Here is a 26646-nt window from a genome sequence, read left to right on the forward strand (position 1 = left end):
AAAATTACACAATTAATAAGCATTAGCATTTTGCTGTTAAGAAATGTTACCTCAAATACATTAATATATAGCAGAGTAAAAGGATGACATTTCATTTCCAGATTTTATTAAGTAATAATTATAAGAAGACCTTTCTCAAAATTTTATTCATAATGCATGAATCAGATACCACCTGATAATTTACAGGAAAGGTAATGCTTCTATTAATCAGACTTTAGGCATATTTTGCCTAATGTTAATTGCTCTTCTTCACCATCAAGTACTATAGGCTGCATAACTGTGACCTATACAGTTTTATAGATACATACATAGCAGTCTTAATACCCCCTAAATATTTAAGATTTCATTGATATTCAACCTAAAGTCAAAAGTAAGTTTCAACTGGTCGAACTAAAAAGTGTGTATATATGCATGTATTTTCCAGCAAATGCTATTAGGACTCTTCTTCAATTATATAATTACTAATTGAGTGTGTGTGTGTATATACGTATGTATATATGCATATATATATAATTATATACATGATTATAATTTCTCTGTAATCAACTCCACAAGGTGTTCTGAAAGTAAAAGATTTATAAATTATCTGATGAATTTTTAAGCGGCTAGATTTTCTAGCTAGGTAAAATTTATTCCAAAATTCATGGAAATAAAAATTGCTTACACTTCTAAGCGTATTTGGCCAATCTTGATTGGAAATGATTTTTGTGACTTTTGAATGCTCAAACTTAGATTTATTCTTGGGTATAAAATTCAGTGCCATTTTCAGTGCATACAATATGTCAATGTCAATTTTTGTTTCAATATTTAATTAATTAAAATTCAGCTACCTAAAATTTTAAGAGTTTAGACAATTATGATATTGTAGTTTCTGAATACAATTTAAGTTCTGTACTTAAAGTTGTTATTTTTGACATTGTTTTTTTGGTCCTTCATGGACTAAGTTCAAATAAAAATTAAATTTTTGTTGTTTGTTTAAAGGTCTAAGAATTCGTCTATTCAATTTTTCTCTCAAATTATTAAGCTGCTTATTATACATAATCCGAGTGCTACTAGAAAACCCTTCACAAGGAAATGAATGGTAAGGTGTCTTTATCTGAATTTCAACAATATTCTTTTGATTACTTTGAATTGTATTATAATTTAATTTATTTTTATTTTTATTTCAAGATTTTATTTAAATTAAAGTTAGTTAACATATAGTGTAGTTAGTTTCAGAGGAATAATTTAGTGATACATCACTTGATACAATGTCCAGTGCTCATTACAAATGCCCTCCTTAATGCCCGTCTCCCATTTACCCATTCTCAAACCACCTCTCCTCCAGCAACCCTCAGTTTTTTCCCTATAGTTAAGAATCTTTTTTGGTTTACCTTCCTCTCTCTCTCTCTCTTTTTTTAAGATTTTTATTTATTTATTTGACAGACAGAGATCACAAGCACACAGAGAGGTAGGCAGAGAGAGAAGGAGGGGAAGCAGGCTCTCTACCGAGCAGAGAGCCTGATGCGGGGCTTGATCCTAGGACCCTGGGATCATGACCTGAGCTTAAGGCAGAGGCTTTAACCCACTGATCCACCCAGGCACCCCTGCCTTCCTCTCTTTAAAAAAAAAAAATAATAATAAATTATTTATTTATTTATCTATTTACTTATTTATTTATTTAGAGAGTGAGGGGACGGGCATAGGGAGACAGAGAGGAAATCTCAAACAGACTCCATGCTGAGCACAGAAAGTGTCTTAGAGCTTGATCTCATGATCCTGAGATCACCACCTGAGCCAAAACCAAGACTCAGACACTTAAACGTCTAAGCACCCAGGTGCCTCTCTCTCTCTCTCTTTTTTTTTTTAATCTTATTTTATTTTTCCTTCCCTTCACCTATGTTTATCTGTTTTGTTTCTTAAATTCCACATATGAGTCTTTATCTGACTGACTTATTTTATTCAACATAATACACTCTAGCTCCATCCATGTAATTGCAAATGGCAAGATTTCATTATTTTTGATAACTGTGTAATATTCCATTGTGTGTGTGTGTGTCACTTCTAATTTATCCATTCATTAGTCTATGGACATTTGGGCTTTTTCTGTATTTTGGCTATTGTGGATAGTGCTGCTATAATCATTGGGGTGCATGGGCCCTTTTAAATCATTATTTTGTATCCTTTGGATAAATATCTGTAGTGCAATTTGTCATCTCATTGTGGTTTTGATTTGTATCTCCATGATGCTAAGTGATGTTGAGCATTTTTTCATGTGTCTGTTAGTCATTTATATGTCTTCTTTGGATAAATGTCTGTTCATGTCTTCTGCCCATTTCTTGACTGGATTTTTAATTTTTTCGGTGTTGGGTTTGATGAGTTCTTTATAGATTTTGGAAACTAGCCCTTTATCTGATAACTTGTTTACGAATATCTTCTCCCATTCAGTTTTGTTGATTATTTATTTTGCTCTGCAGAAGCTTTTTATCTTGATGAAATACCAATAGTTCATTGTTGCTATTGTTTCCCTGGCCTTTGAAGCTGTTGCTGTGGCTGAGGTCAAAGAACTTGCTCCCTGTGTTCTCTTCTAGGATTTTGATGGTTTCCTGTCTCACATTTAGGTCTTTCATCCATTTTGAATTTATTTTTGTGTATGGTTTAAGAAAGTGGTCAGTTTCATTCTTCTGCATGTGGCTGACCAATTTTCCCACCACCATTTGTTGAAGAGACTGTCTTTTTTCCATTGGACATTCTTTCCTGCTTTGTTAAAGATGAGTTGACCATAGAGTTGAGGGTCCATTTCTGGGTTCTCTGTTCTGTTCCATCAATCTATGTGTCAGTTTTTGTGCTAGTACCACACACTCTTGATGACTATAGCTTTCTAATACATCATGAAGTCCGGAATTGTGATCCCTTCAGACTTGCTTCTCTTTTTCAAGATTCCTTTGGCTGTTTGGGGTCTTTCTTGGGGTCCTTTACAAATTTTAGAATTGTTTGTTCTAGTCTGTGAAAAATGCTGGTCTTATTTTGATATGAATTGCTGAATGTGTAGATTGCTTTGGGTAGCATAGACATTTTAACAATATTTGTTCCTCCAATCCGTGAGCATGGAATGTTTTTCCATTTCTTTGTTCCTTCCTCAGTTTGTTTCATCAGTGTTCTATAGTTTTAGAGTACAGATCATTTACCTCTTTGGTTAGGTTTATTCCTAGATATCTTATGGTTTTTGGTGCAATTGTAAATGAGATCCATTCCTTGATTTCTCTTTCTGATGCTTCATTATTGGTATATAGAAATGCAACAGAATTCTGTGTTGATTTTATATCCTACAATGTTGACAAATTCCAGTATTAGTCTAGAAATTTTTTAGTGTAGTGTTTTGGGTTTTCTACATAAAGTATCATGTTGTCTGCGACAAGTGAAAGTTTGACTTCTTCCTTGTCGATTTGGATGCCTTTTATTTCTTTTTGTTGTGTGATTGCTGGGTCTAGGACTTCCATTACTATGTTGAACAACAGTGGTGAGAGTGGACATCCTTGTTGTGTTCCTGACCTTATAGGAAAAGTTCTCCATTATCCCCCATTGAGGATGATGTTAGCTGTGCATCTTTCATATATGGCCTTTATGATTTTAAGGTATGTTCCCTCTATCCTTACTTTCTTGAGGATTTTTATCAAGAAATGATGCTGTATTTTATCAAATGCTTTTTCTACATCTATTGAGAGAATCATCTGGTTCTTATTCTTTCTTTTATTAATGTGATGTATCAACTTGACCGATTTGCAGCTATTGAACCACCCTTGAAGCCCTGGAATAAATTCCACCTGGTTGTAGTGAATAATCCTTTTAATGTGCTATTGGAATTCAATTAGCTAGTATCGTGTTGAGAATTTTTGCTTCCATGTTCATTAAAGATATTGGTCTGTGATTATCCTTTTTAGTGGGGTCTTTGTCTGGTTTTGGAATCAAGGTAATGCTGCCCTCATAGAATCAGTTTAGAAGTTTTCCTTGCAGTTCTATTTTTTGGAACAGTTTCGAAACAGAAGAATAGGTATTAAGTCTTTAAATGTTTGGTAGAATTCCCCTGGGAAGCGATCTGGTCCTGGACAATTGTTTTTGGGGAGATTTTTGATTACTGGTTCAATTTCTTTGCTAGTTATGGTTTGTTCAGATTTTCTCTTTCTTTCAGACTCAGTTTTGGTAGTTATATGTTTATAGGAATTTATTCATTTCTTCCAGTTGCCTAATTTGTTGATGTATAATTGTTCCTAATATTCTAATTGTTTGTATTTTGAGGTGTTTTTGTGATCCCCCCTTTTCATTTATGATTTTATTTATTTGAGTCCTTTCTCTTTTCTTTTTGTTAAGTCTTCTTTGGGGTTTATTAATTTTGTTAATTCTTTTAAAGAACAAGCTCCTAGTTTCTGTTGATGTGTTGTACTGTTTTTTGTTTTTTGTTTTTTTTGATTTTTGTATCATTAATCTTTATTATTTCTCTTCTGCTGAATTTAGACTTTATTTGCTGCTGTTTTCCCAACTCCTTTAAATGTAAGGAGCTTTAGGTTATATATTTGAGACCTTTACTGCTTCTTGAAGAAGGCTTGTGTTGTTATATTCTTACCTCTTAGGACTGCATTTGCTGCGTCCCAAAGGTTTTTGAACTGTGGTATTTTCATTTTCATTTGCTTCCATGCATTTTTAAAAAATTTTCTTTAATTTCCTGGTTGACACATTGATTCTTTAGTAGGATATTCTTTCATCTCCATATATTTGTGGTCTTTCCAAATTTTTTCTTACAGGTGACTTTAAGTTTCATAGGAATATGGTCTGAAAATATGCATGGTATGATCTCAATCTTTTTGTAGTGTTTAAGGCCTGATTTGTAACCTAATATGTTATGTCATCTATTCTGCAGAATATTACATGTGTACTCAAAAAGAATGTGTATTCTGCTGCTTTAGGCTGAAAACTCTGATACCTGTTAAGTCCATCTGGTCCAGTGTATCAGTTTTTTGTTGTTGATGTTCTGCTTAGATGATCTCTCCATTGCTGAGAGTGAGGTGTTAAAGTCGCCTATTATTATTGCATGTTTATTATTAATGAGTTTCTTTAAGTTTGTTATTAATTGACTTATTTATTTGGCTACTCCCAAATTGGTGACATAAATATTTACAATTGTTAGATCTTGTTGGATAGACCCCATTTATATGATATTGTGCCCCTCTTCATCTCTTATTACAGTCTTTGGTTTAAAATCTAGTTTTTCTGATATATAAGTATGGATATTGAAGCTTTCTTTTGATGTCCATTGGTATTATAAATGGTTCTCTAACCCCTTACTTTTAATCTGGAAGTGTCTTTGGGTCTAAAATGAGTCTCTTTTAAGCAGCATGTTGAGTTTTTTAATCCATTCTGATACAGTATGTTTTTTAATTAGAGCTTTAGTCCATTTACATACTGAGTAATTATTGAGAGATATGAATTTAATGCCATTGTATTACCTGTAATGTCAGTGTTCCTGTATATTGTCTCTGTTCCTTTCTATTCTTTGTTACTTTTAGATTTTCTTTCCCATTCAAAGGGTCTCCTTTAATATTTCTTTCAGAGCTGATTTAGTGTTCATGAACTCCTTTAGTTTTTGCTTGTCTTGTGAACTCTTTACCTCTCCTTCTATTCTGAATGACAGCCATGATGGACAAAATATTCCTGGCTGCATATTTTTCTCATTTAGCATGTTAAATATTTCCTGCCACTTTCTTCTGGCCTGTCAAGTTTCAGTGGACAGGTCTGTTGCTAACCTTATGTGTCTTCCCTTGTAGGGTAAGGACCTTTTATTCTTAGCTGCTTTCAGAATTTTCTCTTTATCTTTGTATTTTGCAAGTTTCACTATGATTTGTTGTGGTGTTGACCTGTTTTTGTTGATTTTGAGGAGAGTGTTCTGTGCATCTTGGACTTGAATGCCTGTTTCCTTCCCCAGATTAAGGAAGTTCTCAGGTATAATTTGTTCAAGTAAATCTTCTGCCCCCTTTTCCCACTCTTTTTCTTCCAGGGGTCCTGTGATACAGATATTATTTCACTTAATAAATCTCTGAATTCCTTAAGTCACCTTCATGAGTTAAGAGTTTTCTTCCCTTCTTCTTTTCAAATTTATTATTTTCTGTAGTTTTATCTTCTGTATTCTCTCCACAGCTCCTTCCATTCTCATTGTGACTATAGCCAGTCAGTTCTGCATTTCAGTTACACCATATTTTTAATTTCAGCCTTACAATTTTTTAGATCTATTATCTCTGCAGCAAGGGTTTCTCTGGTATCTTCTATGCTTTTTTCAAGTCCATCTAGTAGTTTATGAATGTTGTTCTAAATTCTTGTTCAGATATATTGTGTATGTATGTTTTGACTAAGTCTCTGGCTGTGATTTCTTCTTGACCTTTATTTTGGGGAGAATTCTTCTGTCTTGTTATTTTGGCTAAGTTTCTATATTTTGTGTGTTTTGAAAGCTAGTTATGTTTTCTGCACCTGAGATCAATTCTACATTAAAAAGGGGTCATACACTGTTCAGGGTCTGGCACTTCAGAAAGTGTTTCTGGTATATGCATTTGCACTCTGCTATTGCAGTTTGTCTGCTCTATTCCACTGGTCAGTCCTCTGCACAGTTCCTCCTTGTTTGTAGTGGGGAAATGTTTGGACCTTTAGATGTCATAAGTCTGGAAAAAAAAGAAAAAAAATGATAAAAAGAGAGAGAGAGAGAAAAGGAAATGGGGGGGACAACAACAACAACAATAACAACAACAAAAAACAACAAACAAACAAAAAACTATAAGCCTGATGCCAGAGGGGGGGGGGGAAGGTAAAGCCCGGTCTTATTTCCACTAGAAACACAGGTGATGCTTTGAAGCACCCTGTGATCAGTAGATTGATGCATATGTGGTGCTTCCTGTGGGTGATAATCTGGGGGAGAGGCCTCCTGTGCTGGCTCAGAGTCAGACCTACCCCAGGAAATATGCACTTGCTGGGCACAGGATTTGGGTGGAGATGGGGTTTAGTGTAAGCATGTTCCACCTCCACTGGGGCCCATTGTGTTGCTCTCTGAAGTTCCACATGTTGATGGTGAGGGAGAAAAAGGTGCTGTGTTACTCTGTTGTCCCAGAAAGGGGATCCCACACTCCCTGCTGTTCAGGAAGCCTTCACAGAGTAGTGAGGTCAGTGCCTGGTACCACACTCCGCATACATTTTATCTTTGGTTCATAGCTGGGATTCAAAACTCCAAATCTGAAAGGACCTGGCATTGCAGGGACCCCCTCCCCACCCCCCTTCCAGTGCAGAAACTTGCTGTGCTATGTCTGGTGTGCTTTGTCCCAGAAAAACAGTCCCATGCTTGCACAGCATGCAGAATCTTTGGTGTAGCATAGCAAAACCAACAACTAGGTTATCCATCCTCTGCACAGGCCTCTGTCCCTTGCTGTTGAAAGGCTATTTGCTGGTACCTACAGGGTCTTTTGTCCTTGGAGAGGACAAATGTACTACAGGAAGGGGAATGTTTTTTTCTGGTGTGACCCAGGAAATCCCTACACAATATTGTGCTCTCCGGGGCCAGTGCCCTCCTTCTCCCTAGGATTGCATTCCACAGCTCTACTCTTGCAAAAGTCATGCACTTCCACAACCTAAGTTTGAGCTCCACATACTGTTTGCAAAAAACCTGTGACACTCAGAAACCCTGTTCCCAGTCCATGTTCCAAAGAGATGTTCATCTTGTGTGAACTCAATGTTGCACTCTCAGTCTCTTTCTTTCTCTCCCTTTTCTCTCTCTGTAGAAAGGGTTCCCTCCCTTCCATGAAACTGCAGTTTTTTTCTTACCCAATTTACTTCCATGCACCTGGCAAGCTGTCTCCCTCCAACTGTGACCATTTGTGTCCCCTCTAACTGGGACCAACTTCTCCCAGTCCTCAGAGGGATTTCCTGGGTGTTCCAAGTGATCTGACTTCAATACAGCTGTGTTTGAGGGAGGAGGGAAGCCCAGGGTCCCCCTACTTCTCCACCATCTTAATTCCTTCTCTTTGCATTATAATTTTAATGCAAATTAAAATGTGTTCTATGGAATTTATTTTCTTTAGGATGTTTTAGGGGTTTGTCACAATTAAATTGATCTGGTTTTCAATTAATAAATGAACATAATCCTTATAAGTTCTTTTTTAAACATATCTTCTTGTGGTATCTAGCTGACTAAGTCAGAAGAGTATGTAACTATTGAGCCCCATGCTAGAAAAAGAGATTATTTAAAGAAATAAACTCAAAAAAAAAAAAGGAAAGAAAAATAACACTCTTTTTGAAAAATAAACATCTCTTCTTTTATTGTCTATTTATCCAATGTTAATACTGGACACCAACCCGTATGATTTTTATTGCTAACAAGAGCACTCTAAGTAGTTGTTTAATATGGGATTAATCTCTGTAAAAACCCGCATACCTTTCTTTTCTTGATTTACATACACTTCAGAAAAGTATACTCTTTTAATGACAGAGAGAGAGAGCAAGAGAGGGAAAACAAGCCAGGGCAGAGCTGGAGAAGGAGAAGCAGGCTCTCCACTGAGCAGAGGGCCCGACATGGGGCTCGATCCCAGGACCCTGGGGTCACAACCTGAGCTGAAGGCAAACGCTTAACTGATTGAGCCACCCAGACACCCGGTATACTCATGTATACCAGCTTTATAAGTATTTCTAGTTGTACTGGAATGTTAGTTTTTTTTTTTTTTTTTTTAAGAGATTCCATGAGAGCATTATGCTAAGTGAAATAAGTTAAAAAGTGATATGTGAGGGATGCCTGGATGGCTCCGTGGGTTAAGCCGCTGCCTTCGGCTCGGGTTATGATCTCAGGGTCCTGGGATCGAGTCCCGCATCGGGCTCCTTGCTCGGCAGGGAGTCTGCTTCTCTCTCAACCTCTGCCTGCTTGTGTGCTCTCTCTCTCTCTCCTCTCTGACAAATAAATAAATAAGTAAAATCTTAAAAAAAAAAAAAGTGATATGTGAAATCTAAAAATAACCAAAAAACAAAAGCCCAAAACAAAACAACAACAAAAAAAATCTGGTTATGACTTTTGAAACACTCCAGCATTTATTGGGATGCACGTCTATCTTAAGTCTCAGATACAACTTGGGTAGCTCTTTATCTTATTTGAGTTAAATGATTTGTTGGCTTATTTTATCTTATTTTTACATTCCTTATCATGTTGCTTTTACTAAATTGCATTTCTGTTCATTTATAGGCTTCCCATCTTAGGTTCTATCCTTTGGTGGAAGCAGTAGGTAAGGGAAATAGCTGTGTCATAATTTTTAACTCATCACCACCTTAGGTTCCTGTCCAGCCTATTAAATTTAAAATAATTTTCATAGCAGAAGACAAGTTTAATGGTTAACTTTTGTAGTTATTTTTGCATGTGGAGGTTTGCCCTAAGAAAATTAAGAAATAAAAAAGATCCAAGTAAAATGGATGGTGATGGATAATATACATTTAAATGAATTGGTTACTCTTCATTTAGACAATGAAAATTATTCTTATTTATTAAAGATTAACAAGTGAAATTTTATTCTGTAATTATTTACGTGGTAATTCTTTATAAAATTTTAATTCATTTAATGAAATATAATTATGGCTATTTTGCTATATATTTATTGAATACTTGTTATATATTTACATTGCTATGAGTCAAAATATAACTAAGAAAAGGAATGTTCACCACCCTCAGGGAATTTTCAACCTATGAAAGGTTGCATATTTTGGAGTTCTTGCTATTTTCTGGCATTGGACTAGTTATTTTATTTATGTTATTTCTTTCAATATACACTTAATCTTATTATTCCTGCCTTACATACAGAGAAGCAGAAAGTTTTTCATATTTGCCCTTTGCTTTGAGGCCTTCAGCAGTAATCTTTTTTTTTTTTTTTTTTTTTTTAAGATTTACTTATGTAGGGGCACCTGGGTGTCTCAGTTGGTTAAGCCACTGCTTTCGGCCCGGGTCATGATCCCAGAGTCCTAGGTTTGAGTCCCACATCGGGCTCCCGACCACGTGGGGAGTCTGCTTCTCCCTCTGGCCTTTTCCCCTCTCATGTTCTCTCTGACGCTCTCTCTCTCAAATAAATATATAAAATCTTAAAAAAAGAAAGATTTACTTATGTATTTATTTGAGAGAGAGGGCAAGAGACAGCACAAGCAGCTGGAGGGGCAAAAGTAAAGGGAGAGAGAGAACCTCCAGCAGACTCTTTGCTGAGTGTAGAGCTAGATGTGGGGATTTCAGGACCCCGAGATCATGACCTGAGCCAGAATTAAGGAATCTGCTTCTTCACCAAATGAGCTACCCAGGTGCCCCAGCTCTAAATTTTTTATGACTTTCATCCCTGGTTAAGTCCTTGACCACAGGAAGCCAGAACCTTCCCACTCCCCCCATTCAAACTGCATATTCATCCTCTCTACTTGGATGTTTAATAGGCATTTCAAACTTGCCATGCTCCACTCCACTTCTTCTGTGCTCTGTCACATCTCAACATGTGACAACTCTGTCCTTCCCCCAACCCTGTTCTACTCTCAGCTTTCCACATTTCTGCTGAACCAAATTCCAACCTAACAGTTGCTCAGGCCAAATGCTTTAGAGTTATTCTTAACTTCTCTTTTGGTCTCACACTCTGCAGCATATGCAAACCCCTTAGAAAATTCTGTCATTTCTACTTTCAAGATCTATCCAGCATACAACCACTTCTCAGTGCTGCCATCCTGGCACAAGCCACCTTCTGTCACCTGGGTACTGCAGTAGCCCTCCTAATTAGTCCTGCTAATTCTGCCTTTGCTCCCCTTCGGTTTATTCTTAATATAGCAGCCAGTGTTTCTTTAATGTCTAAGTCAGATCTTTACACGGCTGTGCTCTGAATGCTGTGGCGCTTATTGGCCTGTGAGAACTCCTGTTTCTCAGTATCTTCACCTCCTCCTCTTCCTCTCCCACCCATCTTGCTCCAGCCACATTGGCCTCTTCTCTGCTTCTGGAATATACCAGCCACAGTCCTGGCTCAGGGCCTTCATACCTGCCGTTCCCTCTGTCTGGAATTCTCTTCCATCAGCTAACATAAGGAACACTTCCTCAGATCTTACTCAGAATTGTATTTTCAGAGAAGCTTTACCTAAATATCCTGTTTAAAATTGTATTCTCCTCACAAGACTCCTTCGAATACTTTTTTCTTTTCCCTTTTAACTTTTCTCCATTGCCTGTATGTTTTTTGTATATTGTATGTACTTTACTTGCTTGTTTTGTTTCCTGGGTATTCCATGGTATTCTATCGGTTAGCCTGTGAGGGCACAGGTTGTCTGAATCCTCAGAACTTGGCACAAATTCGATGCTCAATATTAATAATTAAATGAGTGAGTGAATAACTGAGTAAATGAAGGTACTTTATCATCTGACCTCTGCTTGCTTCACCTCCCCAACGTGCTGTCCAGCCATTCTGACCTACCTGAAGCCACTTATACATATTCTACTCTCCATTGTCTTTGGGCCTTGGAATATTTTACTCTGTCTTCTTGATATCTGTCTTCCATTTTTGTTCCTCACTACCCACTGCTTTAACTTGCCTCAGGATTTCTGGACCTTCAGGGTAATACTTTCTTGGATAATACCTTATCTGAAATTCTTTTCTTTTTTTTTCTTTAAGATTTTTATTTATTTATTTGACAGAGATCACAAGTAGGCAGAGAGGCAGGCAGAGAGAGAGAGGAGGAAGCAGGCTCCCTGCAGAGCAGAGAGCCCGATGTGGGGCTCGATCCTAGAACTCTGGGATCATGACCTGAGCCGAAGGCATAGGCTTTAACCCACTGAGCTACCTAGGTGCCCCCTTATCTGAAATTCTTAGCTAATGTCATGATTATAGCCTAATTTCTGGGTTAAGAATGGCCTCTGGATTCTCTTAGCCTCCCCCACATACTTCTGTCCCAACACTTAACTTACTGCCCTTGATTTTAATATTTACCTCTCTGCTTTCTCTACATGCTTATGGAGGGCAAGGACCATGTTCTGTTTGCCTCTGTAGCTCTCATACTTAGTGTAGGACTTGGTGGGTCAGTGAATGTTGTTGAATTAAAGAAATTGTGTCCGGCAGTTTTATTGCAAGTGTTGCACAATCAAGATGATTGAAGACCACTGGCTAGAGATGCCAACACATATTACATTTATTACATTTTTCTGTCTATGTATTATTAAAAATGGTTCATGCTACACTTCTTTCTAAACACATACCAGAATAATTATTAAAACTTGGTGATTTATAAATAAAGTGTACATTAGAGAGAACTGAAAATCATAAATGAGACATGATAGAATTTCTCCAAGGGTGAAAGGGCATTGGGGGATGATGGCACAGTAAAATTATATTATTTGAAAAACATTAAGAGGAACAAAGTTTCCTACAATTAACTGCTGTGTCATATTACTGAGAATATTTAGCCATAATTATAGAGGATATACATTTGAAAAACCAGATTACTGCAATTAAAAAACATAATAACATAACTTATGGCTCCATTTTGAATACAATGTTCTGTTCAGTTCCCATTGTCAATGCAGTATTGGTTAATGAAAAACAGAAGTGGCCTTTATGGGCACAGGCTCTATTTTAAAATAATGAGGCTAATTCAGCAAAAAAGATTTATTTAATTAGAGCTTCTGACGTAATAAAGCTGTGGATATTTTGTACTGCTTTGCTTTATTTTTAAGTCCCTTTACAGTCAAAACTATTAGGAAAATGTTGCAAGTATGGACAGACTGAGGATATGAAAAAAATAGTTAATGTATGAAATTGCACAAATGACAAACTCTGATGTACACAGTTTGTAGTAAATGATTTAAAGACATTAGCAAAGGAAACACACCTCTGGCATGTTGCTTATGAATTTCACTGAGAGATGAACCATTGGCGTTGACTCATTGCCTGCTGGTGCTTACAGTTCTTCACCGTGTGTCAGAACGAATGTATCCCCTTGCACTTTAAAATTTGTGGAAGTGATTGTTAGTTTTTAACATCAAGTAATAGAGACACGGTAAGAAGCACATGAACGTACTTATATTGTATAGCATTTGGATTTACATTGAAAATCAGTGCCTAGTAGAGCAACAAATGTGTTCAGGTGACATTAACATTTTAAAGATTATTTTTTTCTTTAGGGTAATAGTTATTAAAAGAGAAATAAATTTTGACAATATCTTTTATTTATATATATTTTTAAAGATTTTATTTATTTGAGAGAGAGAGAGAGAGAGTGCATGGACACACAAGTGTGGGGGAGGGGCAGATGGAAAAGGAAAAGCAGACTCCCTGCTGAGGACAGAGCCCAACGGACTTGGGGGCTCCACTCCCTCTGGGATCCTGAGATCATGACCTGAATGGAAGTGAGATGCTTAACTGACTGAGCCACGTAGGCACTCCCACAATATCTTTTAATATTTGATGACTTATCAGAAGGAATGTTATAATGCAGACCTTCTCTTCTCTCATGTATATTTGCTACAGTATAGATTAAAATAGCACCAAGTGCTCTAACATATAATATCAAAAATTTGAAAGAACTTTTTGTTTACTGGAGTCTAATGTTGGTGTTTTTACTGTAGATCTTTTCTCTGTTTGGTGACACATACATGCATGCACACACTCTGTAACATGGTAAGTACATTACTATGTATGAAAACCACTCCTATTTTGTGTCTATGTGCTGTCTAAGACATAAGCATCCTTTGCAAACAGCTTTGGGAAAGGTAAAGAGAGCATGGCGAAGTATATATATATACTTCTTGAAACTATTGGCAACAAATGACTAGCATCACTTTTACTTGCATTTTATTCTCAGATCTCATGTGAGAATCAGTCATATCACCATACTTTCACACAAAGGCTGAGAAATGTAGCCTTTAGCTGAAGAGTGCCTTTTTGCACTCAACTCTATACCATGGAGAAGGGAGAGGAGTGTTGATAGAAAGCTTCAGTCCGTGCACATATGATGGAAAGGCTCTTAAAGTCCAGTCTCTCAAAGAGTCAGCCTTTAGTCCTCCCTATGATACTCCTCACAGTTGACTGTCTAACCTGGTATGAAGTATATCTAGTGTTTTGAAAAGAATCAGTTGTTAAAAAATCTTCCTAATGTATTGTCAAGACTCTACTATGCATCAGTATTGTGGTCTCCTTGGTTTCGGACACACACTTTTTTTTTTTTTTTTAAAGATTTTATTTATTTGAAAAAGAAAGTAAGGGGGAGAGAGAGAGAGAATGAGTGCAAGCACGAACAAGGTGGCGGGGCAGAGGGAGAAGGAGACGCAAACTTCCTGCTGAGCTGATCCCAGGAACCCTAGATCATGTCCTAAGCAGAAGGCAGATGCTTAACCCACTGAGTCACCCAGGTGCCCCACTGACATACATTAAATTTTACATGTCTTTGAGATGTGGGTCTAGTACCATACCTAGGACTCGGTTTTCAGTATTTGTTATGCTTAGGGGAGTTTTATCATTTCCACCCTAGTTTAGGGTATTCTACTTTTGTCAATAAATTATACAAGCTGCATTTGTTTTCTTGGAGAGCTATCAATCTGCATTCATCTCAAGTTTGTGAGTCGCAGGTCCTTTCATATGAATTATGCCCCACATATTTACCTTATGACTTTCATGTATTTAGCAAATGCTTTATTCCTTTGGTTAACATATTTACCCCTGGACTTCTGCCTCAGCTGCTAAAGCTTCTCTGGTATTTTTTAACAGCTATGTCCTTATCTTTTGGAAAAACCAGAAATAATCATGCTGTGAAACGTGGCTGAGGCTACAGGTCACTAACTTTCTATAGTTAACTTTTGCTGTAACTTCCATGGTTTGATATGGTTCTTCCAGTTTTCACAACGATGCTTCAAAGATGGATTTTATCAATAAACCTAGTTCAGTCTGACTGAACTTGGTTTTTATGTTTGCTTTTGTTGTTTTATTTTTCTAATAAACAAAAGCAAAACTTATTTTATTTTTCAGGATTTTATACTTGGTTCATGATTATTACTGTATGAATACCTATGGCAAGAAAAGGTGGTAAAATTGCCTAAAATATCAGTATCTGGACATAAGTACTTTCAGTATTTTGATGCCCAATCTTTTGTAAATTCTCTTTGTGTCAATACATGTACATAACATGCCCATAGTGATATAGTTAGGTCAATATTATGAGCATCGTCTTTTCAATGACTTTTTTTCTCATTTTCATATTTTTTCTATTGTTGATGATGAGGCTACTTTAATTCTCTTCCATTTCCTTTCCTGCTACGGTAAATATTCCTGTATAGCTATTCTTTCTTCCTAATGCATTTTTGTCAGGCGGGATTGACGCTGCATTTGGAATTATGTTCTGGTTGCCCGTTTCAGCATTCTGTCTCATATGTTTTGGAGATGATCTAGAAATGTGCAGATCAGACCCTACATTCTTTTTTCATGATAAGTTCATTTTATTAAAAGAGTTTGGGCACTAGCTTTTTACTAGAATTTATACATTATTCTTCTATGTATTTACCCAATTTAGTACTTAGTCAACTCATGGAAAAGATGACTTTCCATTGGAGAGCTTACTTCACCCTGCAATTTATATATTAGAGTTTTGCAGAAATATTTTTAAGGATTATGAAACCTATTTCACATGACATAGTCTTGTCTAAGAAACAGCTTTTCTTTAAAGTTTTATTCAAATTTAAGAACCTGTGGTATTTCAAGACCTATCAAAATAGAATAACATCCCAGTCCAAAGAAAATGCTATTTATTTGATACCTAGCTTTAGTACCTCCATATTAAGTATTAATTTCTCTTCGAAAATGCTCTTAAACTTTTGATTCACAATGTATTTTATAATTTTCCAGAGATTGCTATTTACTTAGTTATTTAGTAATTTTTATAGCATATAATTTTGATCTATGAAAAATGTCCATATCCCTCGTTACATATCTTGTCATTGAGAATTTAAGAGATGTGTTTTGGACAGGACAGTATTGCTGAACTCATCAGCCATATTTTTCCCTTTATGGCATCATCTATTTGTTTATATTGATGCCTTACTTACTATAGGTGTGTGCTCATAAAGACATTGGGATTATAATGGTGAGGAAAATAGACATATTGTCTCATCTTAAGGAAACTTGCAGTTTAATGAGAAGACAAATATTAAGGAAATATATACGCAAATAAATGTAAAGTTATGACCTACATAAATGGCAGAAGAGGTGTGGTGAGTGAGATTGCCTAAGAGACTAGTTGACTACGTTGATTGTTGATTGATTGGCTGCTTCAAGGAAGGTTTTCCTGAGAGAGAGTTGAGCTGAGAGCTCTAGGATAAGGGAAGAGTTCCTATAGAAAAGGCTGAGATAGGAAGGGTCATGTCACGATTGAGTAAGTTTAAGAATGCCATTTAAGAGTTTTGGTCTTTATCCTGACAAAAGTGTAGGGCCAATACACAGAGGGGTGATGTGATCTAAATCACATTTAGAAAGAACCTGTGTATTTGTAATTTGGAGGAAAAATGTAGAAGGCAAAAAGAAGTGTAGGTTCCTAGTTGGTGGGTTTTTGCAAGAATCCCATTTGCAAAAAAATGGTAGATTGGTTGAAGTGGTTGTGGTAGTAGAGATGAAGAGAGGTAGATGCATTCTACAGATATTTGGTGGTAAGAATTGAAAAGATTTGATGATTGATGTCATTTGCATCACATTTTTGTATTTGCAAACACGGGAGAGGAAAGAATCTAAGATGATACCTAAGTTTTTGGGTAACCAGACTTGGTGGAATTTGGTGCCATTTGCTGAGAGGTACAAAATGGAGAGGACCAGTTTTTGAGAGAAAGGTCATAGGTTTGGTTTGGATCAGTTGAAGAGATCAGTTGTCTGATAGTAGATAGTAGATAGTAGATGTGACATTCTGGAATTACACAGTACTTCGGTTTAAGGCAGTAGGTAGTTTCTTTGAATATTATTTTAAAGTTTGCAATTCTTTTTAAAACTAGAATTTTGAAAAGTTTATTGCTCTTTGTTATTATTTAACATATTACCAAAAAAATAACTTAAATATTTAAAAATACACTTGATACTTTATGGGACTCTTCTAATACTTAATAGCTTTAAAGAGTGACTAGGCTTTGTTCTGTCTTGTAATTTTTTTATTTGCTTTTTTTGGCAACATAATATAACTATTCTCATCATCTAATAAATAGATTATATTGCTGTGAATGACCTTTCATTAATTAGCTGTAAACAAAATAATGTAGGCAAGAGTAGGGTATAAGGAGTTAAAAATTGTAACTAGTGGAGGCAACTGGCTGGCTCAGTCAGGAGAACATTGACTTGATGATGGGGTAGTAAGTTCAACTCTACATTGGCCGTGGAACATACTTAAAAATATATATAACTAGTGGCTATATTAGAAGTATATGGTGTTTTTTCACAGAGTATAAACAATTTTTAACATCAGAGATGATATGATTTTTAGCAGATATTTAAGGACAGTCACTCTGTCCCACATAATGGGTTATGCTAACCTTAGTTACGGATATTCTTGGTGGCATACTGTTTTATACAAACCCAGATCTGAAATGTTAATGTGCTCTATGAGTTACTCACTTTATTCTGATTATTTATGCTGTTGACTTTGTATTCCCCAAATATTAACAGTGTTAAAAATAACAAAATCTTTTGAGTTTGTGGAAGACTCTTAAGTGACTTTTCAGTGGAGCATTGACTAGTAAAGGATTTGAAGTTTTTCTACCTTGCCATAATCATTCCTTAGATAAGAGTCCATTATGTTTTTTTCCTTTATTAACATGAGAATAAAAACGAAATTACAAATGGTTTAGAAATAAACCATTTTCTATTCCTCGAATAGAAGTGAATATTATCAAAAAGAAAACAGAAACAATATAAAACTTTTCTAATTTCAATTTTGAGATTTTATTGCCTTTTAATGCAGTAGTATTTAGATATTTCTAACTTCAATCAAAATTTTAAGATGAATGCATTTTTCATGTTTTTAAAAACTAATATCTTATCATTTTTTATAGGTCTCATATCTTTTGGGTGAACAGAAGTCTACCTTTATGGGGCTTACAGGTTATGTACAATTTTGTTCTACCCCTCTACTTCTGGTTTTGTTCATATTTCATAGAGAAATACTGTTGGAGAGAAAACTATTGATATTAAAACTGAATTTGTTTTATTGCTTAATTTATCTTGATGCATGTCTTGGACAGATGTTTTTTTTCCCTATCCTTGTGTTTGCCTGAGCCCTGCATTCTACCTTTTGAGAATTTCCTTCTGATCAGGATTAGACTTCAGAAAGTTTTTGAGGGTATGGAGAAAAACAGAGTAAATCAGTGTATTAAGGCACCACAAGTTCTCAAAATGACTCTAGGTATTCATTTTATACAATCCTTGAAAAATTCATTAAAAGCCCATAACCGTGTTTGCTCTTTTACTGTTATCTACAGTGTCTGGAACATGGTAGAATCTCAGTAAATAATTATCAAGTGCATAAACAAGTGAATGGATGGCTCATATAACCAATAGCAAGAGCTTGGTCCCTAAACAGATAATTGTGTAAATAAAAGGAAAAATATGTTCTGGCATAAAAGGAGTCCTGAGGAAAGAGTAAGAAATGAGAGGGAACATGTCTGAATTATATTGTTGGGGTGTTCCCTAGAGTCCTCTATACCTCTTCTTTGTTCCTTTTCTGTTGAATTTTACGCCCAGCAAACTTTTTACATGTTCCCATTTCTTTCCTTTACATGTACTCTTGTCTCTCTCCTACAGATACTTTTTACTTTGTTATTTTTCAAAAGTAAAAGTTCTTTAAAGAGTACAGTCACTGAGATAAAAAGGCCAAAAATTACAGATTGGAAGACAGTTGAATCTTGGAAGTAATGGAAAGACTCTAAAACCGACTGTGTATAAACAGCCTTTAAAATACTTTAAAATCAAGAGTTTGGTTTGTTTTTTAGTCATTAGGATTGTGAAGTCTGTACATTTTAAATGTTATAATGGATTATTTTAACTATGTATGCATTGTGTTTATAACTATGAAATCAAGTTTTTACTGTCTCGATATTTCATACTTTTTTTTGAAGTCAAGTTGCATTTAATTTTTTTCGTACTGATTTTCATTGCAGTGTCATTAAGTACAAATACTTTTTCAAATATTTAACTGTTCACTAAAAATGTAGTCTTTTAATCTCTAGCTTGATTCCTATATTATTCTTCAGTGAGATACACTTTTAAAGTAAGTTAATATTTTTAAGAATAGTCATATATGGCCTTCAAATACATTTTCAAATTGCTTTTATCTGATAATGATATTTTACAATAATAATAATAATAATGTTCATTTTCAAATAGGATTTTGAGTAATCCATGCTACAAATGTTCTAAAGACCATCTAACACTACTTATAGAAAAAAAGCATGGATGATTATGATTTAAAGGACTTGTGGAGAACATTTAAGAGGTGTGCATTTTATATCAGAACAATGCCTGGCTTCCATATGTACTTCTGAATATATTTTACTTGTATTGCCATGCATTCATATGCTTTTTTATTGTACTTCTGTTTTAATATTCACTTAAATCAAAGTTTTCATTCCAATAGGAGTTAAAATTTGAAACTCCAGGGTATCTGCCTTTCTTATGCAGATAGTCTTAAACCGCAAAATCTTTAAATCAATATATTTGTTATTAGAGTAATTTCTTGTTTATGCTTGCTTATTTTGCTTCTATTCATCTACTCCAAAGTGCTGAAAGTACTTAGTACAAAATAATTTGGATATTTTTTCTAGTTACCTTTTCTGTTGCAGTTATAGCCTTTTGGTAGTTCAGCAGCAGAAATTGTATATGTAACAGAGAATGTAGAGAAAGGTGGAAGCTTGTCCAGGACATGCTCTTCCAGCTGTGAAAGAGGAATTGGTTATGAAATCCATTCAAATAAAATCTGGACGTATCTTGAACTGTTGATGTGGACTATTTTATTTAGTGTTCAAGGATGTTGCTGTTTTTTTTTTTTTTTGGTTGTTTGAGGTGGGTGACAGGAAAGAATGTATCTCTCAAGTTGAAGCTTACATTCTTTTATTTTCTGAAAGGAACTGCTGTCATTGATAGATGTTGTAGAGGTGGTGGAGGTGTTGCTGGGAGAGGGTAGTGTTTGTGGTGGTGCAGTTGTGTGTGATTATGCATATTAGGAACACACACAAAAGAACCTATTCTCTACATACCATGTAAACTCCAGCCAGTCTGACTATTCTAATTCCACATTTATATTTGAGATAATAAAAGTATTTATTAAGGAGTATTAGAAATATAAAACTAACCTGTAGTGTTGGGAATGGCTTGCAACCTGTCACCTGTATATAGAAGTTAGAGTGCCACATAATACCTCCTTATGTTTATATCTGTATATTATACAGATATATGCATACATACACACATATATGTCCATATTTATAAAGTTAATAGTATTACAATCATGAATATATTTTTAAAATTTTACTGCATTTTCTCATTAAGGTACTTTTTTTTTTCAGGTTTCAGTGGCATTGATAAGTCTGTTTGAAACAATACTACTTGGTTATCTCAGTTATAAGGTAAGTTATTTTAATTGGAAGTTTTTGGCTGATAGAACACATTACTAGCATAACCCAGTATTCCTCTATTTATAATTTATACCCTGGGGTAAAGCAAGTTCGTCTTAAACCTCTTTAATTATTTTGGGCCTCTGTGGTATGTGATAAAAATCTGTAGTATAATAATGTTTTCCTTGATGGCTTAAAATATTTCACTAATTCCTGTACTTAACTTACCTATTATATAATGCTTATGTGAGGCAAGCAAATGGAATGGTCTTGCTTTTAATTGTTCTTAACCTCTTTTCCTGATCTGTAGACAAAGATATTGAGGGAACAAAAGCATGTCTGCTAGGCATTATTTTAATGAATTATTTAATTTTTGGTGAGGCTGTGTCTGGCTAACACAATTTAACAAATATTTATTGAGTCCATATTTGATGAAGAGCTCCATACTGTGCATTGTTCTTTTCTCAGTGAGTTTCCATCTAGAAAGGGGGATAAGCAGGAAAAAATTATGCAGATACAAAATACAAATAATAATAATACAAAACAGAACAGTAGGTACTTCCTGTGAGGAGCAAATCAAGTCCCATGGGGGTAGAGAGATATCTTATCATATGATGAAAAGAAAATATTTGACTGATTTAAGCAGAGCAGAATCCTTGAATCAGTGATTTCAATAAGGAAAGATGAAAAGACAAGACACTAGGGATTTATAGAATTAGCAAAGGCATAAAAGAAGTAATGTGCATATAAAATTGGAAGAATAATATAGAAGTTTAGGCAGAATTTGGGGGCATTTGGGAAAATATTGGTTGGGAAAATTTGGCACAATATTGTGAGAGCCTTGTATAACAACATATAATGGGAATTTGATGGAGAATGTTGAACATGAGAGTTCTATAATTGTAATTAAGTTTTAAGAGTATTAGTTCAGAACATCTGTGCAGCACAGGTCAGAGAGACTGAGAGCCATGTGCTAAATTAAGACACAATTATAGGAAGGAAAACTGGGAATGAGTTTTTGGCTGGGTCAATAGAATAGACAGAGTTGATGCAAGATGAAATATAAAGAAATCATCAACCAATCGGTTGAGAAAGTTGAGGAAAAGCCACGATCAAACATCACTTTAACATTTTCTAAATTCAAATGACTGGGATCATGGCAATAAAACTTAGAAAATTTACACCAAGAAAAAATCAGATTGGAGTCAAGATAGATATAATAATGGAAACAGTTTTGGAAATAGTGAATTTGAGGAGCTTATGGATAGATAGGTAGACATGACATGTGGACAACTAAAAATGAGAATCTGGAACATGCAGGGAAGAGACATTTAAGATGTGGAGGTCATTTTCACAGAGATGGTGAAAGAAGCATGTAAGTGTCTTAAGTATGGGATAATAACCAACGGCGAAGCTAAGGCTCCTTTGATGGAGATGCTTCATTATGGTTGTTGAAAGAAGGACAGAGTAATCAGGGAACGCAGAGACATAAAAAGAAAGGTAGAAAGACTTTGGAAATCATTTGTTATTCACTTGTATGAAACCAATTTCAATGGTATACAATTAGGAGTAAAAGTGAGAAATGAAGAATGTTGATTAACTGGGTCACTACCCTAGATGTGGTCAAATGAGGCAGAGAGGATTGCCCAATGATGGAAAAGATCTGCATCCTTTAGAGAAACTAGGTAGAAAGGACTAAAAAAAAAAAAAAATGATAGATGAAGCAAGTTTTACACAAAGTAAGGATGAATAAATTAAGTAATTGGTAGCTATTTATGGTTTATAATTAAGGCAAATTTGGATAGCAGAAACTCAATGAGCTCCTCCTCTGAAATTAGATTTTTTCTTCAAATTAGATTTTTGAGAAAAATTATAGAGAGGTACACAGAAATAGATAGTGCATTAGCAACTATATACATTCTAATATTGTTCTTTGATACGTTAGGTTCTAAACTATCAACGTTAATAGCAAATCAATATTTATTTTTATATTTGTTTACATGTATATGCAGATAATGTGCATATTGTATATATTATATACATATATATAATATTGAAAAGCAAATTTAATACAGTAACCTGTAAGCACTTTATAATTCTTGAAGTTAAGCATTCTACAATAAGCATGATGACTTAATCCTTAACAGAACAGTTTAAACAATCGTGGAGACTGCAGGTTTCGAAAAACAAAAACAATGAATAAAAAGAATTTTAAATGAGCAAAAACTCTATCAAGTGCATGTAGAGGTTAGCAGATAATGATTTAAAAATCCCTGACATCAACTTATTGAATCCTCCATCCTACAGAAGTGCAGGTCTGTACTTAAATCATCATTCCATTCATGTTTATAGCTCCTTGGCAGAACAACCACGGGATCGCCCAGCAGTAAAGTTCTTATTCTTCTGTTACCATAAATATCCTCTATGTCTTTATCAACTGCTTTCAAAATAGAACTCTATTTATACACACACATTCATTAAATCAAAAGGAAACGAAAACAAACCCCAGCATAATTTCCAAAATTCTGCAAACAAAAATCCAACATACCTAGAAGGCTTCTGTTAAATCTACAGTTCTTTTTTCTATAATCACTTTATAAAAAGCAACAGTTTTGAAATTTTAACACATGATGGGCTCCTTTCTGGCAAAGAACAAAGGAATTGACTAGGACTCCCAGACACCCATAGATACTGGTGATTCTTCTTCTTGTTCTTCTTCTTTTTTTCCCCCTAAGATTTTATTTATTTTTAGAGAGAGAGAGAGAGAGCGCAAGGGTGTGAGTGAGAATGGGACTAGGGGCAGAGGGGAAAGGAGAGGCACAAACAGACTCCCCACGGAGCACCATGACCTTGAGGTCATGACCCAAGCCATCGGAAATCAAGAGTTGGTTGCTTAATGGACTGAGCCACCCAGGTGCCCCAATACTGGTGATTTTGCTTCTGGTGCCATGGAAATGGTGAATCTGATTATTTTTCAGTTTATATTTAGAGATACAAAATAAGACTACCTTAGGGTTACTACACTATTTTAAATTCACTAAAAGAAGATAGGTTATCAGTCTTTTTAGTTTCGTCTTTACATACAGGTATTTTTTTTTTTTTAAGATTTTATTTATTTATTTGAGAGAGAGAGCAATAAGAGAGACCATGAGAGGGTAGAAGGTCAGAGGGAGAAGCAGACTCCCTGTGGAGCTGGGAGCCCAAAGTAGGACTTGATCCAGAGACTCCAGAAACATGACCTGAGCTGAAGGCAGTCACTTAACCGACTGAGCCACACAGACGCCCATACAGGTATTTTTAATATTGAAGAAGAAAGTGTTTTTAAAAAGTTCCTGGGTACATCTTGGTCTAACAACAATATTACCATACATCTTATAGTTTTTTGAGTGCGTTTTAGAGGTACATAGATAATAGTTACAACTTCCATTTTTATTCATGATAAAAATAAAGCCTGATACATTTTAGAAAAGTATCTATTTTCCTGCATTTTTATTGATTAAGGAAAGTTAGGTCCATACCAAATGTTGTAAAATGGTTGGATTAATGTTTATTTATACTTTATTGAATTCCATAAGAGAAACGTAGTTCTACACACTTAAAACAGATAAAGCTAAGAAATTATTTTTCTTCTCTCTCTCTTTTTTTAAAGATTTTATTTATTTATTTGGCAGAGAGAGCAAGAGAACACAAGCAGGGGGAGCAACAAAGAGAGAAAACAGTCTCTTTGCTGAGCAGGGAGTTTAGCGTGGGGCTCGATCCCAGAACCCTGGGATTGTGACCTGAGCCAAAGGCAGATGCTAACAGACTGAACCATTCAGGAGTCCCTAATTTATGCATTAACATACTTCTTAAGCCCTAACAGGCAAGGAAACAAGCAGTTCTGTAACATGTTATTAACACTTATCCAGGAGATTAGTGGTAAAGGCATAGGGAGTGGGGCATTCCAAGCAGTAGGAGAAGTGTGAGCAGAGTTATAAAAGTATGAAATAGCCTAACTTATTCATAGAACTGTATAAAATTCAGTATGGATGAATCTGTGGCTGGATTCAAGATGGAAATAAAAGTATAATAGATACAAAAAGACCAGTAACCAGAGTCCAGATTATGAGCCTTCATATAATCCAAGGAATAGTTTGGATATTATTATGTTGGTAGTGGCATTTTAGAAAAAATCTTTTGGCTTTAATATAGAAGATAAATCAGAAATTAACCAGATTAAGTCAGATAACACTTATGAGACTCTTAATTGTTTGAGAAAAAAAATCCATGAAATAAAATTGATGTATTACAAAAGGAAATGAAGAGAGTCATCAGAGATATATAACATTTTTGTTTACTATGAACTAAAGTTGTCCAAACAGTATCTCATAGTTAAGAAAACTAATATTAACCTTGCTGTGCATTAATAGAGATATGCTGACATATCACCAGTGGTAACTGTTTCCACACCCTTCCTTCTCTTGTTGGTCACATCTGTCTTTTCCCCAGCAACTGTCATTAACACCAAAGAGAGAGGTACAATCACCAGTAAAAACACACCAAGGATGAAATAAGCCAAATGTTAAACATTCAGTAAAACAAAACAAAACAAAACAAAACAAGACAAAAAAACTGGTGAATGAAATGGTAATTTAACATGCACACCCCAAATCAGTCATAACTGCTTTATTGAACCAACTTGACTTAGCACAAGTAGGAAAGGTCTTTAGTCTTCAGACACTTTTCCAAATCCACACAGCCTCCTGATCCATGCTGGTCAGATGATATGTTGTCAAGGTCCCAGAACATTTGTAGTTTCCAATCACAAGGCAAATTTCAGTTTAGTATTTTAGAAATTATGCTCAATACATATAAACATTTAAAATTTTCATTCACTCCAAGACTTCAGCTTAACCTTGGCTCAGACCTGCTTGGGACGGGGAATCCTTGTGAGGTTATCTGTCATTCCCACTTCCTTTCTTATTTAATGTTGCTGATCCTGGTCCCTCTGGGGCTGAGGAGGCACAGGGAGTGAAGTCAAGTCACCATCTGGAATCAAGGTGCCGAACTGGCACAAGTAGAGAGTCTCGTGTTGGGTTGCTCTGCATGACAGACACAAGTAGGGCCGCTGTGGTCTTCTGCAGACCTTTGCCTGGTGCTCCTCGGATGCTTCAGTGCCTCTGGTTGGCCGCTAAGGCTGTGACCCAAGCCGTGGACCTCTGAAGTCCACCAGCTGTTGAAGTCTTGTTTCGCCTTCAGGCACACCGCTGTGCCGAGTGTAAACTCCTTTAAAATGGCCATAGATTTTATTCTTTAGAGTCTCGTTTGGTTCCCAGAAAACAAGTACCTTTGTCCTAGAATTGGCGTCATTGTGGCTTGCTCTTGTTTCAGCCTTCTTTTCTCATTGCACTGTTGTCTCTTCATGTTTAGATGTCTCGGGCATGAGCCAAATACAGTCTCTATGTGTGAGCCAAGCTCCCAAAGTGGTTCTCTTGAGGAAGCACAAAAGCATCACTAATATGTCAGTACAGAGGGTTACTCGTTGCTTGCATTTCTTCCTCCTGTTCCCCCTACCACTTTCTGGATAGCCTGGAGATGGTGAAGAATGACATACAGCAAAACTTATTGCCTAATATTTGAGTTCATGATTATTAGCCAGTCTAGAACCTTGCTTTGTAATGTGGTAGTATCTTCTATTACTGTAATATTTGAAGCCTTTGGGACCTCAAGGAAAATTAAGAAAAGTTCCTAACTTTGAAGCCAGTGTTATAAAATGACTGGAAAATACAGGGACCCAGATTTCAAATTGCTTTTCTAATATGGAGATCTCTTCAAAGAAGAATAAACTGCTTTAGGGAGTTCTGAGTTTTTTCTTTTTTTCTTTTTCTTCCCCCCCCCCCCCCCCCCATTGGATACCATTTAAGAAAGTGTCAGTGATTAACCTGTTTATATCAGACACAACTTCATGACTGTGTAGTATGCATTTGCACACGGCTATACCTTTAGAAAGGCCTGTGCTTATTTTTTTTTATTAACATGTA

The 26646-nt window shown here is 35.5% G+C and overlaps 1 protein-coding gene across 5 annotated transcripts in view; it reads left to right on the top strand.

The window, feature by feature from the left end:
- The window catches only part of KCNT2 (potassium sodium-activated channel subfamily T member 2), a 344381-nt gene that overhangs the window by 100766 nt on the left and 216969 nt on the right, over nt 1-26646 (top strand). For all 5 annotated transcript variants that reach the window (XM_032872884.1, XM_032872885.1, XM_032872886.1 and 2 more), the window contains exons 3-5: nt 982-1081; nt 18071-18119; nt 20579-20638. In XM_032872884.1, coding sequence (XP_032728775.1) covers nt 982-1081; nt 18071-18119; nt 20579-20638 — 209 coding nt within the window. The remainder of the gene's footprint in view (nt 1-981; nt 1082-18070; nt 18120-20578; nt 20639-26646) is intronic.

The sequence above is a fragment of the Lontra canadensis genome, unplaced genomic scaffold (genome assembly GCF_010015895.1).
Source record: "Lontra canadensis isolate GAN:19392208 unplaced genomic scaffold, GSC_riverotter_1.0 scaffold46, whole genome shotgun sequence".
Taxonomy (NCBI): domain Eukaryota; kingdom Metazoa; phylum Chordata; class Mammalia; order Carnivora; family Mustelidae; genus Lontra; species Lontra canadensis.